The following is a 15,931-nucleotide window of genomic DNA, read 5'->3' on the forward strand; positions in this document are numbered from 1 at the left end:
TAAATTCTATAATTTAATGGTAGTGTTAAAAGGAAAATTTTATATAGTTGTCCTTGAATTATACTTAATTAGATTAAGGACAATGTGTAGTTTTGTATACCTATATTATTTCCCAAATAATGGTTCGAATTAAAACAATATGAGAATTCGTAGTAGAGGAATTTCCCAGAAGAATCGCAATCGATCTGAAAGTGTGACAGAGACAGTGTGGATCAAATATTTAACGATCGATCTGGTGACAATATTTTAAATCTTTTTATTTTGAACATTTATAAATTGTATTGAAATTAACAAACTTTTTAGAAAGTTTCATATGAGTATCGTCTTAAGTATTATACTATTGAAACTCGATGAATATCAGCTGTATTTGTCTATCGGTATTATACGAAAAAACTGATGAGAGGAGGTTTTCTGTTGGTATCACCACTCAGCCTATTTCTGCCGTGAAGCAATAATAAGCAAGGGTGGAGTAGTCGTTGTACTGTAGAATAGAATTCATGCCTCAAAATTGGTGGCGGCATTTACGACTTTGGTCTATGGATTCCGGTAACCACTTAAGATCAGATGGGTCAAAAAAACATCCAAAATTTGTATTGAAAATTACGAGCTTAAATTAACACGATCCAATCCTTTTCAATTAATTCCTCCTCATTCATATTGCATAGATCTATTTACTGCGAAATTAACTCAATAACTGTACGATTTTAACCGATCTTCCCTATCCTCTATTTACAATGCAAAGAACGTTTTAGGCGTCACAAAACCAAACTTCAGTTATCTTGAAACCGATCGTGGAAAATCTGTTATCTCGTGTAGCTTGACGCACGAACACATGCGCACAACCCACCCCGAGCTCACCCAGTCGCGTCGCTACACAGCCGCGCACACAACGACACGAGCGCATGCAATTTTGGGCCTTACAGCACACTCGCTCCCAATATGCCCTACCGATCCGAAATATAACCTCAAATTCTTAGTTTTTAACCCGATATCTGTTCGAATCTAATATCCGAATAAAAGAGCGGCCTATTAAGTGTCAACTGTTATATAGTCACGTGTACAAGTGTGCGTTTATCTGTGTTCGTTCCGAGGATGTGGCATGTAAGCAACGGGCTGTCAATTTGTTTATGAGTGCTGTGATTATACGTGAGTAAATGAGTGCGTGCCTCGACAGAAGATGAGCGTAAGTAACTTAGAATCGTTTGTCTAATACATTTATTGGTGGACTATGTAAAGGGAATGTGTATTTGACGTCTGGAAGTCATTGACCTTAGGTTGACTGTCAAAAATTTTCATTCACTTTACGTAGCTTCCCGAGTTGTTACTAGATCAATAAATTACGTTTTTTTTTAAGATTGCATTCTCGAAAACACGATTTAGATTTTCATTGATCCACAACGATTGATTCACACTAATTTATTAAGAAAAACTAATAGTTAAAACCTTAAAAAAGAATATTATCTAAAATTGAATGTCAAGTACCAAAACACATATGAATTTCATTTTTCTCGTAGCAAGGAAAACATGTTCATAACACACTCGATATAAAGCGGTTGTCGAAGCTCATTGATGGCGTAACGTGAATGGTACCTTCCCACATTACGCCCGGACTTAAACAGCAGCTTTTTCGATATATTTTTTTCAGCATTCGTAAAAACAATTATTTAATGTGACATCTAATGATAGAAGTAATTGTAGCGCATGTTAAAACATGAATCTAAACGTAACGAAACTTATTTTTTTTATTTTTTTATTGCTTAGATGGATGGACGAGCTCATAGCTTACCTGTTGTTAAATGATTACTGGAGCCCATATAGACATCTACAACGTAAATGCGTCCACAAGAGGTCCTACCACCAGTAAAAAGATCGGACCCAACATGATCTAATTAAAATTTGTATAATAAAATAAAAGATAAATATAGTTATTTATGATAGATAAAGTTGGTATACATTTGTTCATAATCATTTGCATTAATTCTGCACTGCATTTGCATTAATTCTGCCGCTAACCATACAATCGAGATTACGACACCATGTCTAAGGGCGTGCGGTGTCATTCCAACAGTTGACCCCTGGATTAGTCGACATGAGGCCCAAATCGAAGTTCAAGGTTCATCGGTAGCGCTACGAGTGCAGTGCCTGCGGTATAATTAATGTTATCACAACGCTTCCACGCCGATAGCGGACAAGTGCCGCGATAAAATATATAGCTTCATCGCTCTCGTGTGTAACTGCGACGTGACGTTTAATTACGATGAAAATGTTATGCGAATGCGATTGTATTATCTGTTTTAATTAAAGTCTGTGTTTGTCCGATTTTGATGAAGCTTGGTTGAGTTGATGATGGAGATCCAAGGAAGGTTTCTGATATGATATAAGTACCATCAATGGTGGTAGGACCTCTTGTGAGTCCGCACGGGTAGCTGCCACCACCATGCCTATTTCTGCCGTGAAGCAGTAATGCGTTTCGGTTCGAAGAGCCGTTGTAACTATACTTGAGACCTTAGAACTTATATCTCAGGGTGAGAGGCGTATTAACGTTGTCGATGTCTATAGGCTCCAGTAACCACTTAACTGGTGGGCTGTGAGCTCGTCCACCCAGCTAAGTAATAAAAAAAAGGGGCAATAAGTGAAGCGCGACCACTTTAAAAAAAACAGTTTTTATTTTATTTTTGTATTGTCGCAGCGCAGCATGACTGGATTTCATTAGGGATGGATTAACGCCTAGGGTCGTCAGGCCCGGGTCTAGGAGGGCATGATTTGAGGGGCGGCAAAATTTATAAAATGTCAATATTTCAGAGACGAATAAATTTAAAGACATTCTCCTTTGAAAATGAGGTCAGATTAATAATTATAAAAAAAATTGAAACAAAGTTATTTTAAATTTAAAATACAAATATTGGATCAAAATTAATAAAATTTATTCTAGCATTAAGGACAGCGCGGTACACAGAGCCTAGGGCGCAATCAAGCCTAAATCCATCACTGGACTTCACTGTAGTGAAATTATATTTTGTAACTTAAAATATCATAACCGCATAACTTCATATCGATTCTTTAATTCGATTAGCCGCCTCGATGGCTCTGCAGATTCTAAATTGTAATATACGGATCCATTAACATAGTAATGATAATTCTGAAAACGGATGTTTAAAAGCGATAAGCTACCCTCACTGCATCGCACTGCGAGAGAGATAATAGGTACATTTATTAAAACATTTATTAAGTGGTCGCCTGGTAGTCGACATTCGGCTATAATTAATTGAAATTATAAGTTTGTCCACTATTATGATTCTATTTTCAAAGACTATTATACTTCTATAATCACAAATTTCGCCAAGACTACACTATAGAAAGATATTAATAAAAACAAACAATATTTATATTTTGACCACAAACATCAAGAACAAAAGTTTGACAATAAATAGTATGCATGCGTGTGTGCAACAAATACATGGTATGTAGTGTGTGTAATGTTTTCTTTATTGATTTAATGTATCTTTTATGCATTATTTAAAAAAAATATTAGCATTGTGCACTTCTTCTCTATATTCTCTATAAGTGTAGAAAATTTCATATTCGTCCGTCCGCGCAATTTTCGTAAAAAGGGATAGAAATTTTTTGTTTCACGTATTAATATATATAGAAGATGTACAGAACGTAAATTCTTCTGTTCATTTAATTATTATTATTTTTATAACAAACAATCGCAATTGTAATTTGCTTAGTGAGTAAATTAATTAATAAAATTCATCACGTATGAAAAATCTGATTGGAATTAGGTATTTAAATTTTAGTTAAGTATCTAAGGTAACTTTTCATATAGAAGTAACCGAAAGAAGTGTATAGTTACAGTGATTAGTTTGAAATTATGTAAAGTAGTAAATCATAAACAAATATTTTGACAAAAAAAACGGCTTTGAAAATTTTCGGTATAACAAAAAAAATTCAAACAAATTGAAGACTGGTTGGTTTTGTTATGGGTACCACTGTCAGAACTAAATCAAGTTAAAATGGGACCATAGGCAAAGAAACGGCATAAAAAATAATCAGACACAGCTTTTTAGAATGAAAATTGAATCAATTCAAAAAGGAATCAATAGATCGTAAATAGGCAATTACGGTGACGAGGGAAGACAGAGTATACCGGTTGAACGCAGGGCGACATTGACCCAGTTCCCCGCCCCTCTCCTCCCCCTCTCGCCCCCGGGGGACGAGAGTAGGACGCCCTCTTAAAATAAAATTTATGGAAATGTCATTACATTTTACTTTGCATGTATATTGGATGGCGGGTTTTACCGATAGTTTTTTTTTTATTCCAATTTTCAATGAAATTCGGTTTCGGTAATCGAAAACCAATAAGTTTCTCATATAAATTCGGGTGACGGTAAACACGTAGCTAGTTTACTGTTTAATGTTAGTTTTTTTTTTTCCTACCTAAGCTGATACCCTTAGGGGCTATTTCAGTGTAACCGTGGCTAGTAGGTGAGCTCACGGGGCTCAAACCTGATGACGATGCTAACACGAACCCTAGCAAGAGCCGTGCTTCGCAGAATCTACCACCGGATCGGAAACGCGACCCACTGAGAAGATCCGGCGAGAAACTCAGTGGGCTGTGTCTAAGAGTTAATTTACTCGTCGAGCCCTTCGTCGCAAGCGACGGGTTCGACGAGAACGGTGACCGGTGCTTGAAGTACCTAAAAGCACCCTTAGTGGATCGGGAGGATCCGAGATGACGTGTTTTGGGCGACGTTGACTGCTTTCCATTCTGTCCGCAGGATCGGGAATGTAGTTACCGGCGGCCACGATGAGAGGGTTCTCGTGTCGTGCCGCTTTACCGAAGTGGGTATGAGTTGCAAGTGAGAATAGTTATTATGGTACTATTTTCATGAAATTAATTTGATGTACCTACTGATAAATTGGAAAATAGATTTTAAAAACATTATAGGTATTGCAGTCTCTTCCCTCATATTTTTGTTTAAAGGACGCAAGGTACAAATGTAGTTCATAGTTGTAAATTGAAAAAATAAAAAAAAAGGTTATATAGCGTATAAATAGCAAGTTTAACTTAAATGTAATGTTTTAAATTTAATGTTTAATTGTCATTTGATCCCTGTCATGGTTATTACTGGTGGTAGGACCTCTAGTGAGTCCGCGCGGATAGGTACCACCACCCTGCCTATTTCTGCCGTGAAGCATTAATGTGTTTCGGTCTGAAGGGCAGGGCAGCCATTGCAACTATACTGAAATCTTAGAACTTATATCTCAAGGTGGGTGGCGCATTTACGTTGTAGATGTCTATGAGCTCCAGTAACCACTCAACACCAGGTGGGCTGTGAGCTCGTCCACCCATCAAAGCAATAAAAATAATAATATCAGGTCAATATAATGAATTTCTTTTGTCATCTGTCCTTGATACGTGTCCAAATTTTCAAGTCAATCGGAAGTCTCGAAGTTGGTCGTTATATACTCCTTTGTCCCTCTGCTAAAACTGGAACGATTTTAAGATTTTAATTTCAAAATATTGTAGTGGTTTTTTTCCTACCTAAGCTAATAGCTTTGAAAGGCAGTGTCAGCGTAACTGGGCTCACCTCACGGGGCTCAAATCGGGAGTTTTGCTAACACTGGCCCTAGCAAGAGCGGTCCTTCGCAGAATTCTACCACGGGATTAGAAACGCCACCCACTAAGAAGCTCCCGCGAGAAACTTAGTGGGCTGTGTCTATGGGTTAATTTACTCGTCGACAACGCGACGGGTTCGGCGAGGACGGTGACCGGTGCTTGAGCTACCTAAAAGCACCGTTAATGGATGGAGAGGATTCATTAACAGTGGATCTGCTTAGGGCGACGTCGACTGTTTACCATTCGGTCCACAGGATCGGGTATGTAATTACCGGCGGCTACGACAAGAGGGTTTTCATGTCGTGCCGCCTTCTCAAAGTGACGCAATGTAGTGTAAGTTTTGCTTCAAAGCTTTCGACTTCTATGACTTTGTTGGACGTCTTTAATTGGCGAAAGCATTTTTTTTTAAAGTTCCTAATTTAATAACACGTAATTATATTTCGAAAGAAATACACCGGATACTTGCGGTAATGACAAACGAAACTACCAAATCTTATCTATTAGCTTGTTTCGTCTCAAACGTTCAAATCTCATTCCGCCATCTTTTAACACATACGAGAACTACAGAAGTTCAATACGGGAATACGACATTGCGGTTTCAGGACGTTTGCACGGGATCGCTGAAACATTTCAGCCAGAGCGGATCCGTTGCGGTTCCCGAAAGACAGATGGCGCCGCTATCGAATGTGTCATCTTGTTGGATAAGTCATAAACAAATATCTAAGGATTCCCAGTCTTCTAATTTGGTTTTAAAATGTTTAAGCATTAACAAAATTAACTTTGATTGGGTTGAAAGTTTAATACGGTCGAATTTCGTATAAAGCTGGTAGTTCTATGAATTATAATAAAGTTGTTTGAGTAGTTGAACAACGAGACGTAGTGTAGAATAAAGTTGTTATCCATATCGTCTATCTATTTTAGTCCTCAAATGTATGTAAATTTTTTGTTATACTTTAACGCAATTTCAAATTGCAAATTGACCTGATGTATTTGCATAGCGTCTTTAATATTGTAATCTATGAATGAAATGAAATGAAATGATTGAAATATTATATACTAATATTAACAACACCATTAGAAAAAATATTGGTCTGATCAAGTAAACATTCTTACTTTGGTACCCACCTTAACGATGGCGCGCGCAAAGCCTCAGTTCGCGAACTATAGAGAACAGTTGTCAAGGCTTTAATAAACAAAAATTCCACATGACCACGACTGCTCTGCCAAGAGTAACCGACTATGATGATGATATATTTGTGTATGTATATGTATGTGTATGTGTATCTTTATATATAATCATACTGTACGTGTTTCTGTCACTGAACTCCTCCTGCACGGCTGGACTGATTTGAATGATTTTTTTGTATGCGTTTGGGTGGTGTCCAATTCAGTCCGGCAGATAGAGCTACAGTCTGTATCTAGGCTATTTATCTATACTGCAACTTACGGCTGGATCGACTTGAATGAATTATTGGGCTTGCATTAACAGGACGTCTGTCGGGTCCGCTAGTATTAATATATGTATGTATGTATGTATGTAGGTATCTGTATGTATAGGTACACCGCGTATAATCCGTTTCCAAATGATTCTTGTCCACCTGATGGTTGTCTGAAAGAGATCGCTCTTAGCGATAAGACTGCCAATTGTACCTTTTTGTACTTAATATTTCGCATTTTTTTTTGTTTACGTACAATAAGGCATACTCTCTCTCTCTCTCTCTCTCACACACACACACACACACACACACACACACACACACACACACACACACACACACACACACACACACACACACACACACACACACACACACACACACACAAACCGTAAACGCAAATTTACTTATTAAATTTCAATATTATCTTTCATGCGACGTTTATCTTGTGGTGTCTGTGAATCCACTAACGGGCCATGAGCTCCTTAGCCGATTTTAATTAATTACAACGAACTCGAAAGATGATGTGTCTTACATATTCGCTCCACATACACATGATTGAAATCAATAAAACACACATGTACCGCGTTGAATACTGCGTAGCTTATAGCGGATCTTATTCAGTCATGTTAAACTTGTTCAGTAAGTAATATTAATTTAAATCAGGGTTAGCACTATTGAAATAATAAAAATTGGAAAATTCCGATTATCCTTCGGAGTCAATATCTTTCTGAGCACTCGTGTCTTAGGTCAATCATAGTTTAGGACTATTTAATGCGAAATTTAAAATATGTATTTTGTAAGTTTTTTTTTTGTTTTTCATTGATTCCAAAACTGGCAGCCCTTGCAACTCGTGATTGACTTATCTTGTGTCCCAAATGTTCGCGTAATAAAACACTTCACGGACTAGGTTGCACCCCTGAACCCCTGATAAAGTTATTATAATATGGAACAATAGATTTTCAGTCTTCACGTACATCGCCATGTCTACGAGTCGATATTTGCAGGATAGCTGTCGGAGCACCATGGTTACTAAGGAACGTGGATCTCCATGATGACCTGGAGCTTGACTCAGTCAGTAAGTATATAAAGTCAGCATCATTGCGCCACTTTAAAAAGGCGGGACGACATGAAAACCCTCTTGTCGTGGCCGCCGGGAATTACATACCCAATCCTGTAGATAAACCGAATGGTAAATAGTCGACGTCGCCTAAAACACGTCGTTACGGATCCTCCCGATCCATTAATGGTGCTCAATAATCGGTATTCATAATCGGTATATCGGTGTTCAATAATCGGTCATAATCGATATTCAAAATTTATTAAATTTCTAAGAAACCATGCGCGTGTCTATTAGTGGTTGATAGATGGCATTGCTCAGTTTCTTATTTTGTTACGTGGTCCAATGTGAAAATTAATTTCAAAGCGAATATTTGAATTAACTCATCCTAATCAAGCGATAGGGATTATATCTCATAAAAAATAAGTCAACACGAACGAAATCGCAGACACATTTATTGAAAAAATTTATTATACAAATTGAAATCGGACTATGTAAAGTATGTTTTTCAAAATTCTTTAATTTGTATTTCGAGTAAACTCACGCACGCTTTGTTAAGGACGTTAGTTATAATAAAAAGTACGTGCCTTTGTATTCAATGAACCATTTCTAACTACGCCTAATAGATTATTTGACCTAAAAATGGTTTGCTTAGCAAAAAATACGATGATTATTTTTTTCACTTTTCGTTAAGTAAAAAACTTTTTTAATTTAGGTATATTTTTCTTCGGTTCTTTTCTTCGTATTTTTAATAAACGAACTAGTTTTCGAAATTAAATCTGGTACCTCGTGGAAATTGTTTGCGTTTTAATATTTATGAAACGGTAAAAAGTCAATAGTTGAAAATAAAGAAATATCGACTCTTTTTTTTTCCTTCCTATGCTGATAGCCTTGAGAGGCTATTTCAGCTTCACCCTAACGTGTAGGTTAGTTCACGGGGCTCAAACCGGAAGTGTTGCTAACACTGGCCCTAGCAAGAGCAGTGCTTCGCAGAATCTATACCACTGGATCGGAAACGCGACGCACTGAGAAGATCCGGAGAAAAACCCAGTGGGCTATGTCTATGAGTTAGTTTACTTACTCGTCGAGCCCTTCGTCGCAAGCGACGGGTTCGGCGAGGACGTTGACCGGTGGTTTTGGAATGTCCTCCCCTCTACGGTATTACGGTTGTGTGTAGGTATGACGTGTATTTTATTTTATTTTTTCTTAGATGGGTGGACGAGCTCACAGCCCACCTGGTGTTAAGTGGTTACTGGAGCCCATAGACATCTACAACGTAAATGCGCCACCCACCTTGAGATATAAGTTCTAAGGTCTCAAGTGTAGTTACAACGGCTGCCCTACCCTTGAAACCGAAACGCATGACTGCTTTACGGCAGAAATAGGCAGGGCGGTGGTACCTACTCGCGCGGACTCACAAGAGGTCCTACCACCAGTAATTACGCAAATTATAATTTTGCGGGTTTGATTTTTATTACACGATAAATAATATCACGATGTTCACGATTGACTTCCACGGTGAAGGTTATTCCTTCACCGTGAGTGCCGAGTACGTATTTCATTAGAAAAATTAGTACCCGCTGGCGGGATTCGAACACCGATGCATCGCTAGATACGAATGCGCCGGACGTCTTGATGCCACGATGACTTACAGCTTTTGTATAAACGCCTAATAATATTCAGGTGTCGTAAGAAAGAGTTACTCAAACTAATGAGTTTCACACGCAGTCGTGCAGCAAGCTTTACAGAAAACAGTCACCGTAAAGCTTTTGATGTAACTTCGAAGCTTTTGATGTAATTTTCAAATGTTTGATATTATGTTAAAGGTATATTATGTAATGAACGTGGCATTCTTACGTTTGTTGTATTTTAGGTTTATTAATATGAGATTTATTTAGACATCTTGTCCTTTATGGCGATTCGTACTCGAGGAGTGGAGTTTAGATGTGTGAAACTTCGTTTGGAAATACATTTTATATTAAGACATTAAACGTAACTATAGTGCAATTCAGAAAACTACGATCACGATCTCTCAAATATATATACATATGGGAGAGCGTTTTTTGAATTTCAAAATTAAAAATAACCTTATGGTAAATGTTTCATATTTCTTTAATATCATGCGCACAACGCAAACGTCTATCTATTGATAGTTTTTTTTTATGCCCTAAATGAGTATTAAATCCAATTTCCGACAGCGCGGCAGAAATTGACGCTCGGGCAGCTATTAGTAAATCCTTTCCTACCCGGATTAGCCCGTGCTTCGCCCGACCTTCCGGGTGAACCTGAAACGGTCTTCGCCAGTAAACCTTTCCTCCTAAATAAAAAGACAAGGGTAGTTGAGTGCAAGCCGCCGGAGAGGTTGAACCTCTTGAATATTGTAAAAGGAAACAAACTGCCACAGGTATAGGTCCAATTTTTTTTTTCCACTTTGCCTAGCATGAGTTACCACTCAGATAATGGCGATCACAATGGCAATAGTGACGACAGCATTGCCAAAGCCAATTCATTTAGAAACAACCACTTGATGTTTGAAGGGGTTTTAAGGGCATCGTCTCTGCGTCATATAAAATATAAAATTCTATATAATTTTAATAAGTTTATTTTATTCGTATTAAAGAATATCAAGAAATCAACGTAAAATAACCGAACGAATAGAATAAGCCTCTCAATATAAAGAGACTACATTATTACATTTACTTAGACATCGCTAATGCGTTCGTTCCAAAAGGGCTTTTCATCTCTGACATAAGAAGGTCTCCCTTCTTCTTAGATTAAAAAACATACCCGAAATACGTAAATGTAATACCAAAGTCTTTATGTCAAATGTTTGCATTTAAAAGGAAATGAAATGTTCGTAGCATTTTAATAAAGGCAGAACTTCACGGTTTCCAAACTTTGACATGCACCACATTTGTTTCGTGTCAATAAATATACTTGTAGCTGTATAATAACAATATCTAGAGGTCCGGCAGTAGTCGAAATTCGACTATAATTAATTGGAATTGTAAGTTTGTACACTATTAAGATTGTATTTTATACTTCTATAATCACAAATTTCGCCAAGGCTACACTATAAAAAATATTAACAAAGACAAACAATATTTAATCTATTCTCAATTTGACAATAGACGTCAAGAACAAAAGTTTGATAATAAATAGTATGCATGCGTGTGTGCGTCAAATACATGGTATGTAGTGTGTGTAATGTTGTCTTTATTGATTTATTGTATCTTTTATGCATTATTTTAAGAAAATATTAGTATTGTGCACTTCTTCTCTATATTCTCTATAAGTGTAGAAAATTTCATACTCCTCCGTCCGCGCAATTTTCGTAAAAGGGATACAAAGTTTTTGCTTCACGTATTAATATAATAATATAGATAATATAACTCTTTATTTGACACCACCTGTACAGAGCAAGCATATAAAACAAATAATAGACGGTGACGTAAATTGGCGGCCTTATCGCTAAAAGCGATCTCTTCCAGACAACCTTGCAGGGAGAGGAATAAGCAAACTAGCATGGACGGTGCTATATCTTAATAAACTTACATAAAATCTATACTAACGGCCGTCTGGTGTGACATGGTCACTACACAAGGGGGTCGCGGGTTCGAATCCCGCCAAGGGAAGATATTTGTATGATAAATATAAATGTCTTTTCCAGGGTTATGGATGTATATTAAATATATGTATGTGTATAATAAAAATCTTACATTTATTTCCGTTATCTGGTACCTGTAACACAAATTCTTTACGAACTTATCACGGGACCAGTTAACGTGGCGTGATTGTTAGTAAATATTTATTTATTTATTTTATACTCATACACACATGTGAAAAATAAATACAATATAAGATAGACTTACATACGATTACATACATATAAATACTAAAAATATGCAAGTAAATACAAAATAAGTAGCAACTTATACAGTTACATATATCGTAGGAGCCATATTATTGTGCAAGGTAGTGCGATTTTCAACTGAACTTGAAAATTTCCGGCGAGGACGATTGTTTGATGCTGTATCTGTCTAGGGTACAAGAAATCTAGCTAAAAACTTTTTTTTAGATATTGATCGATTACTGGTGGCCCGGAGGCTTTTCCAGTTTCACCAGCATAGGTGGGCGAGCAAAGGCTTAGCCAGGAGGGGTGGGATTTGCTAACAGATGCCCGAGCGCCTCCGAAGGAGACCTAACAACTCAAGAGCAGCTGCTTCGCGAATGAATCTACTGCCGGATCGGAATCGCGACCCGCTGAGAATATCCGGCGAGAAACTCAGCGAGCTGATGCATGGGTTATGTTGCACATCGAACTCTGTGTCGAGTTCGACGAGTACGGTTACCGGGGTCCTAGTGTTAGAGCTGAAGGCGTCTAATGCAAAGGTTATTGGATCTGATGGATCCGTTAGGACGTGAAGCTAAAAACTCCATCCTACTCTAACGTATGCATATCTAGTGAGAAAAGTGAGATGCAAATATGATATTTTTAATACACTTGTGGCGGTAGCTATCATAGAATAATAGCTATTAACAGACGCCGGAGTCGCGCTAATGACATTTTTAAGATAATTTTGGACATATACAAATCCGAATGATAACATTTGCACTGTCGATATACCAAACAAATTCTCCCTTGCGGCGAAAGATCTTTCCTTTGTCGAATATCTCCCAATACGTAATCAATTTGTAAAAAGAACAATTGAATGACATTTGAGTCGACTATTATCAAAGCCGGCAATCTGACTTTTGGATAATGATTGGTAAATCAGAAAAACGAATTATTGACTTTGTATTCCATTGGCAGTCACAAAACTCTTCGGAACGACATCTTAGATAAATAACAGGTTAACTATTAACCTTTCTTTAATGCAGGTTTTGAACCGTATTCTTTGAAGGAGACGATTATATTCAAATCAATCTGTATTGACATATCAATAATTTTTTTTTGTCCAAATGCACAGATTGCCACCTTTGATAATAGACGACTCGTTTATAATATAGTTAAAAAACGGAATAAATCCTACAAAGTCATTTAAGTACTTTTACGTGAATACGTAAACGCTCGATTTGTGTACAAATTCCAATTGCTTTTATTTTCTTTAAAGTGCTTTTGTACAGAAAAAGTTTTGTATGTTCCGCTTATTTTTTCCATAGAAATACGAAATCAACTTTCCTTAAATAATTTGCTTTTTATTTACGGAAAGTTTATTTTTTCCAATGAAATACATACCAAATGTTCACGATTGACTTGCACGGTGAAGGACTAATATTATTGAGTAATAAAAATCAAAACCTATAATTTATAATTTGCGTAATTACTGTTGGTAGGAGGACGTCTTGAGACCTCGCACGTAGGTACCACCATTCTGCCCATTTTTGCCTTAAACAGCAATAATTCATTTCGGTTTGAAAGGCGAGGCAGTCGTGTTTTGTAAAAATACTGAGATTTTAAAACTCATGTCTCAGAATGGGTGGCGGTATTAACGTTGCTGATGTCCATGGGCTCTGGTAACCGCTTAACGCCAGGTACGACTTGAACTAGTCGAACCGTCTAAGCGATAACAGAAAAAAAGATTTTCAAAATCTAATCAGCAAAATGTATGCGTAATCACTGGTGGTAAGGCGTTTGCGTACTACTAGTAAGGACGTATATACCCCATATAGCGCTCATGTCCAGACATTACCTTTGCCGTGCTCCCCTCCTGGCTGAGCTCTTGCTCGCCCACCTGTCTTGGTGAAACTGGAAAGGCCTCCGGGCCAACAGTAATCCTTAAATCATAAAAAAAACATTACCTTTGCGCAGAGATCGGTCACCCACGGCTCCTTGACTCCTCAGCTACGGTTCCTCGGCGAAATGTTTAATTCAGGAACAGAATATTACTTATTATCTTCCCTTGTAAGATACGACCAAAACATTTTTGTAACACAAGGCTATAAAAATATATGTTAAAAAAAGTATGGCTCCTTCAATAAATTTAAATTGTGTGCTATCTATATTTGGGTCTTTTGGTTGACAAGATCGTCGAGCACTGCCCCAGCGCTCTCTAGTAAGCGCGCGATCAAAATGGGATAGGTACAAACACGAAATGTAACAAGATAATTGAAAATGCCAAAGCCAGCGCCATAGGTAAAGCAGCCTCTGACTGCCAGCCAGACTAATTCTAATACAGTCTACATACCAGTTTGATGGGAGGAACGTATATAGTAAAATTAAGATTGGACAATTTATCTAGTCTATCTTCTATCTATTCTTATCTATCTAGTAAAAAAAGTTGTATAAAAACTTAAAAAAAAGCCTGCTCTAACAGAAGATCGAATTAAAAGAATAAAAAAAAATATTATAATAAAAAAATATCGGTCCTTTTGTACGTGTGCTAATTATATTGAAAGATACCGTTACAAAGATAGACAGATAGAGATCAAACTTAAATAATCGTTTTTTTGTTAATGGATCTAAGTCACCGGAGCGCATAGACATCTACCACGTAAATACCGCCACCCACCTTGAGATATAAGTTCTAAGATCTCAGTATAGTTACAACGGCTGCCCCACCCTTCAAACCGAAACGCATTACTGCTTCACGGCAGAAATAGGCAGGGCGGTGGTACCTACTCGCGCGGACTCACAAGAGGTCCTACCACCAGTAAGTAGTAATAACATTTTTTTAAAAATATCGAATTGTCATCGGTCATTGATACGTATACCAAATTTCGAGCTAATACGACATTTTGAAGGGCGCCAAAATCATGTTCAAAGATTCCGTTACAAAGATACATACATACGTCTGAAGCTGATATAAAAGCATATTAAAAAAGGGTTCAAATTTTAACTATATTACTGTCATTATATGTAAACGATATACATATATCTCTTTAATTAATCAAAATATAATATTTGCCTGTCAATATTTGAAAGCACTTGGAGCGAAAAGGTTTTTCATTAAGTTGCTCTTTTTAGTCGCTTAATTTTACTTTGATATTAAAATATTCCTTCGCAGTGAAAAAAAATTAAACGCTCATTTTGCCTCCTTCATAAAAACAGATGAGACTTAAAGTACATTAATAAAACCTCACTTAAAAATGTCAAGAAGGAAAATGCTGCTCACTCATTTTTAATTTCAATAATTACATCTTATGAAGCGTTTTAAAGACTTCAATCCACTGCTTGTATGCAAATATATTGGAAATAAATTCCTAATTCTTTTCAATTCAGAATAAATATTTTGATTACTTTAAACTGACTTGTTAAATAAAACTTTCTGGAATATACGGGCGAGGGTATTGTATGGTAGTACATTTGGGACCACACATACGTCCCCTTATTTGTTCACACAATGAAAACTCGAATCAAGTCCATAAATCTCGGCACGGATACCGCGACTTGGAGTCGGGCCGCATAATTGCTACGTGGGGTTGAGAAGAAAACTTTACTAAACCAATATTTCCGAAACGCTATCATCAGCCTTGAAATTTTCTTAAAATATTATAATACTTATATTTTATCTAAACTAATATTATGCAGGGCTGCAGGGCGGGATCGATGGAGACAGTTGGTTGACGAAATCGGACGGAGTCACGATCCTCAGCAGTGAGGAATCGATCGAAGAGAGAGAGAGAGAGAGAGAGAATATTATAAAGAGGAAAGATTTGTTTGTTTGTTTGTATTGAATAGGCTCCGAAACTACTGAACCGATTTGAAAAATTGTTTCACTGTTTGGAAGCGAGTACTAGGCTATATTCTTTTTAAAAAAAATTAGGGATCCTTACTAAAACTTTTTGTTTTTATTCTTTTTATTGCTTAGA

The 15,931-nt window shown here is 37.0% G+C and overlaps 1 protein-coding gene across 1 annotated transcript in view; it reads left to right on the plus strand.

Moving 5' to 3' along the window:
• Positions 1–862: 862 nt before the first annotated feature.
• The window catches only part of Rab26 (RAS oncogene family member Rab26), an 81,466-nt gene continuing 66,397 nt past the window's right edge, over positions 863–15,931 (plus strand). The window contains exon 1 of the mRNA XM_028174620.2: positions 863–1,183. Coding sequence (XP_028030421.2) covers positions 1,178–1,183 — 6 coding nt within the window. The 5' untranslated portion in view covers positions 863–1,177. The remainder of the gene's footprint in view (positions 1,184–15,931) is intronic.

The sequence above is a fragment of the Bombyx mandarina genome, chromosome 10 (assembly GCF_030267445.1).
Source record: "Bombyx mandarina strain Sakado chromosome 10, ASM3026744v2".
In the NCBI taxonomy this organism is placed as follows: domain Eukaryota; kingdom Metazoa; phylum Arthropoda; class Insecta; order Lepidoptera; family Bombycidae; genus Bombyx; species Bombyx mandarina.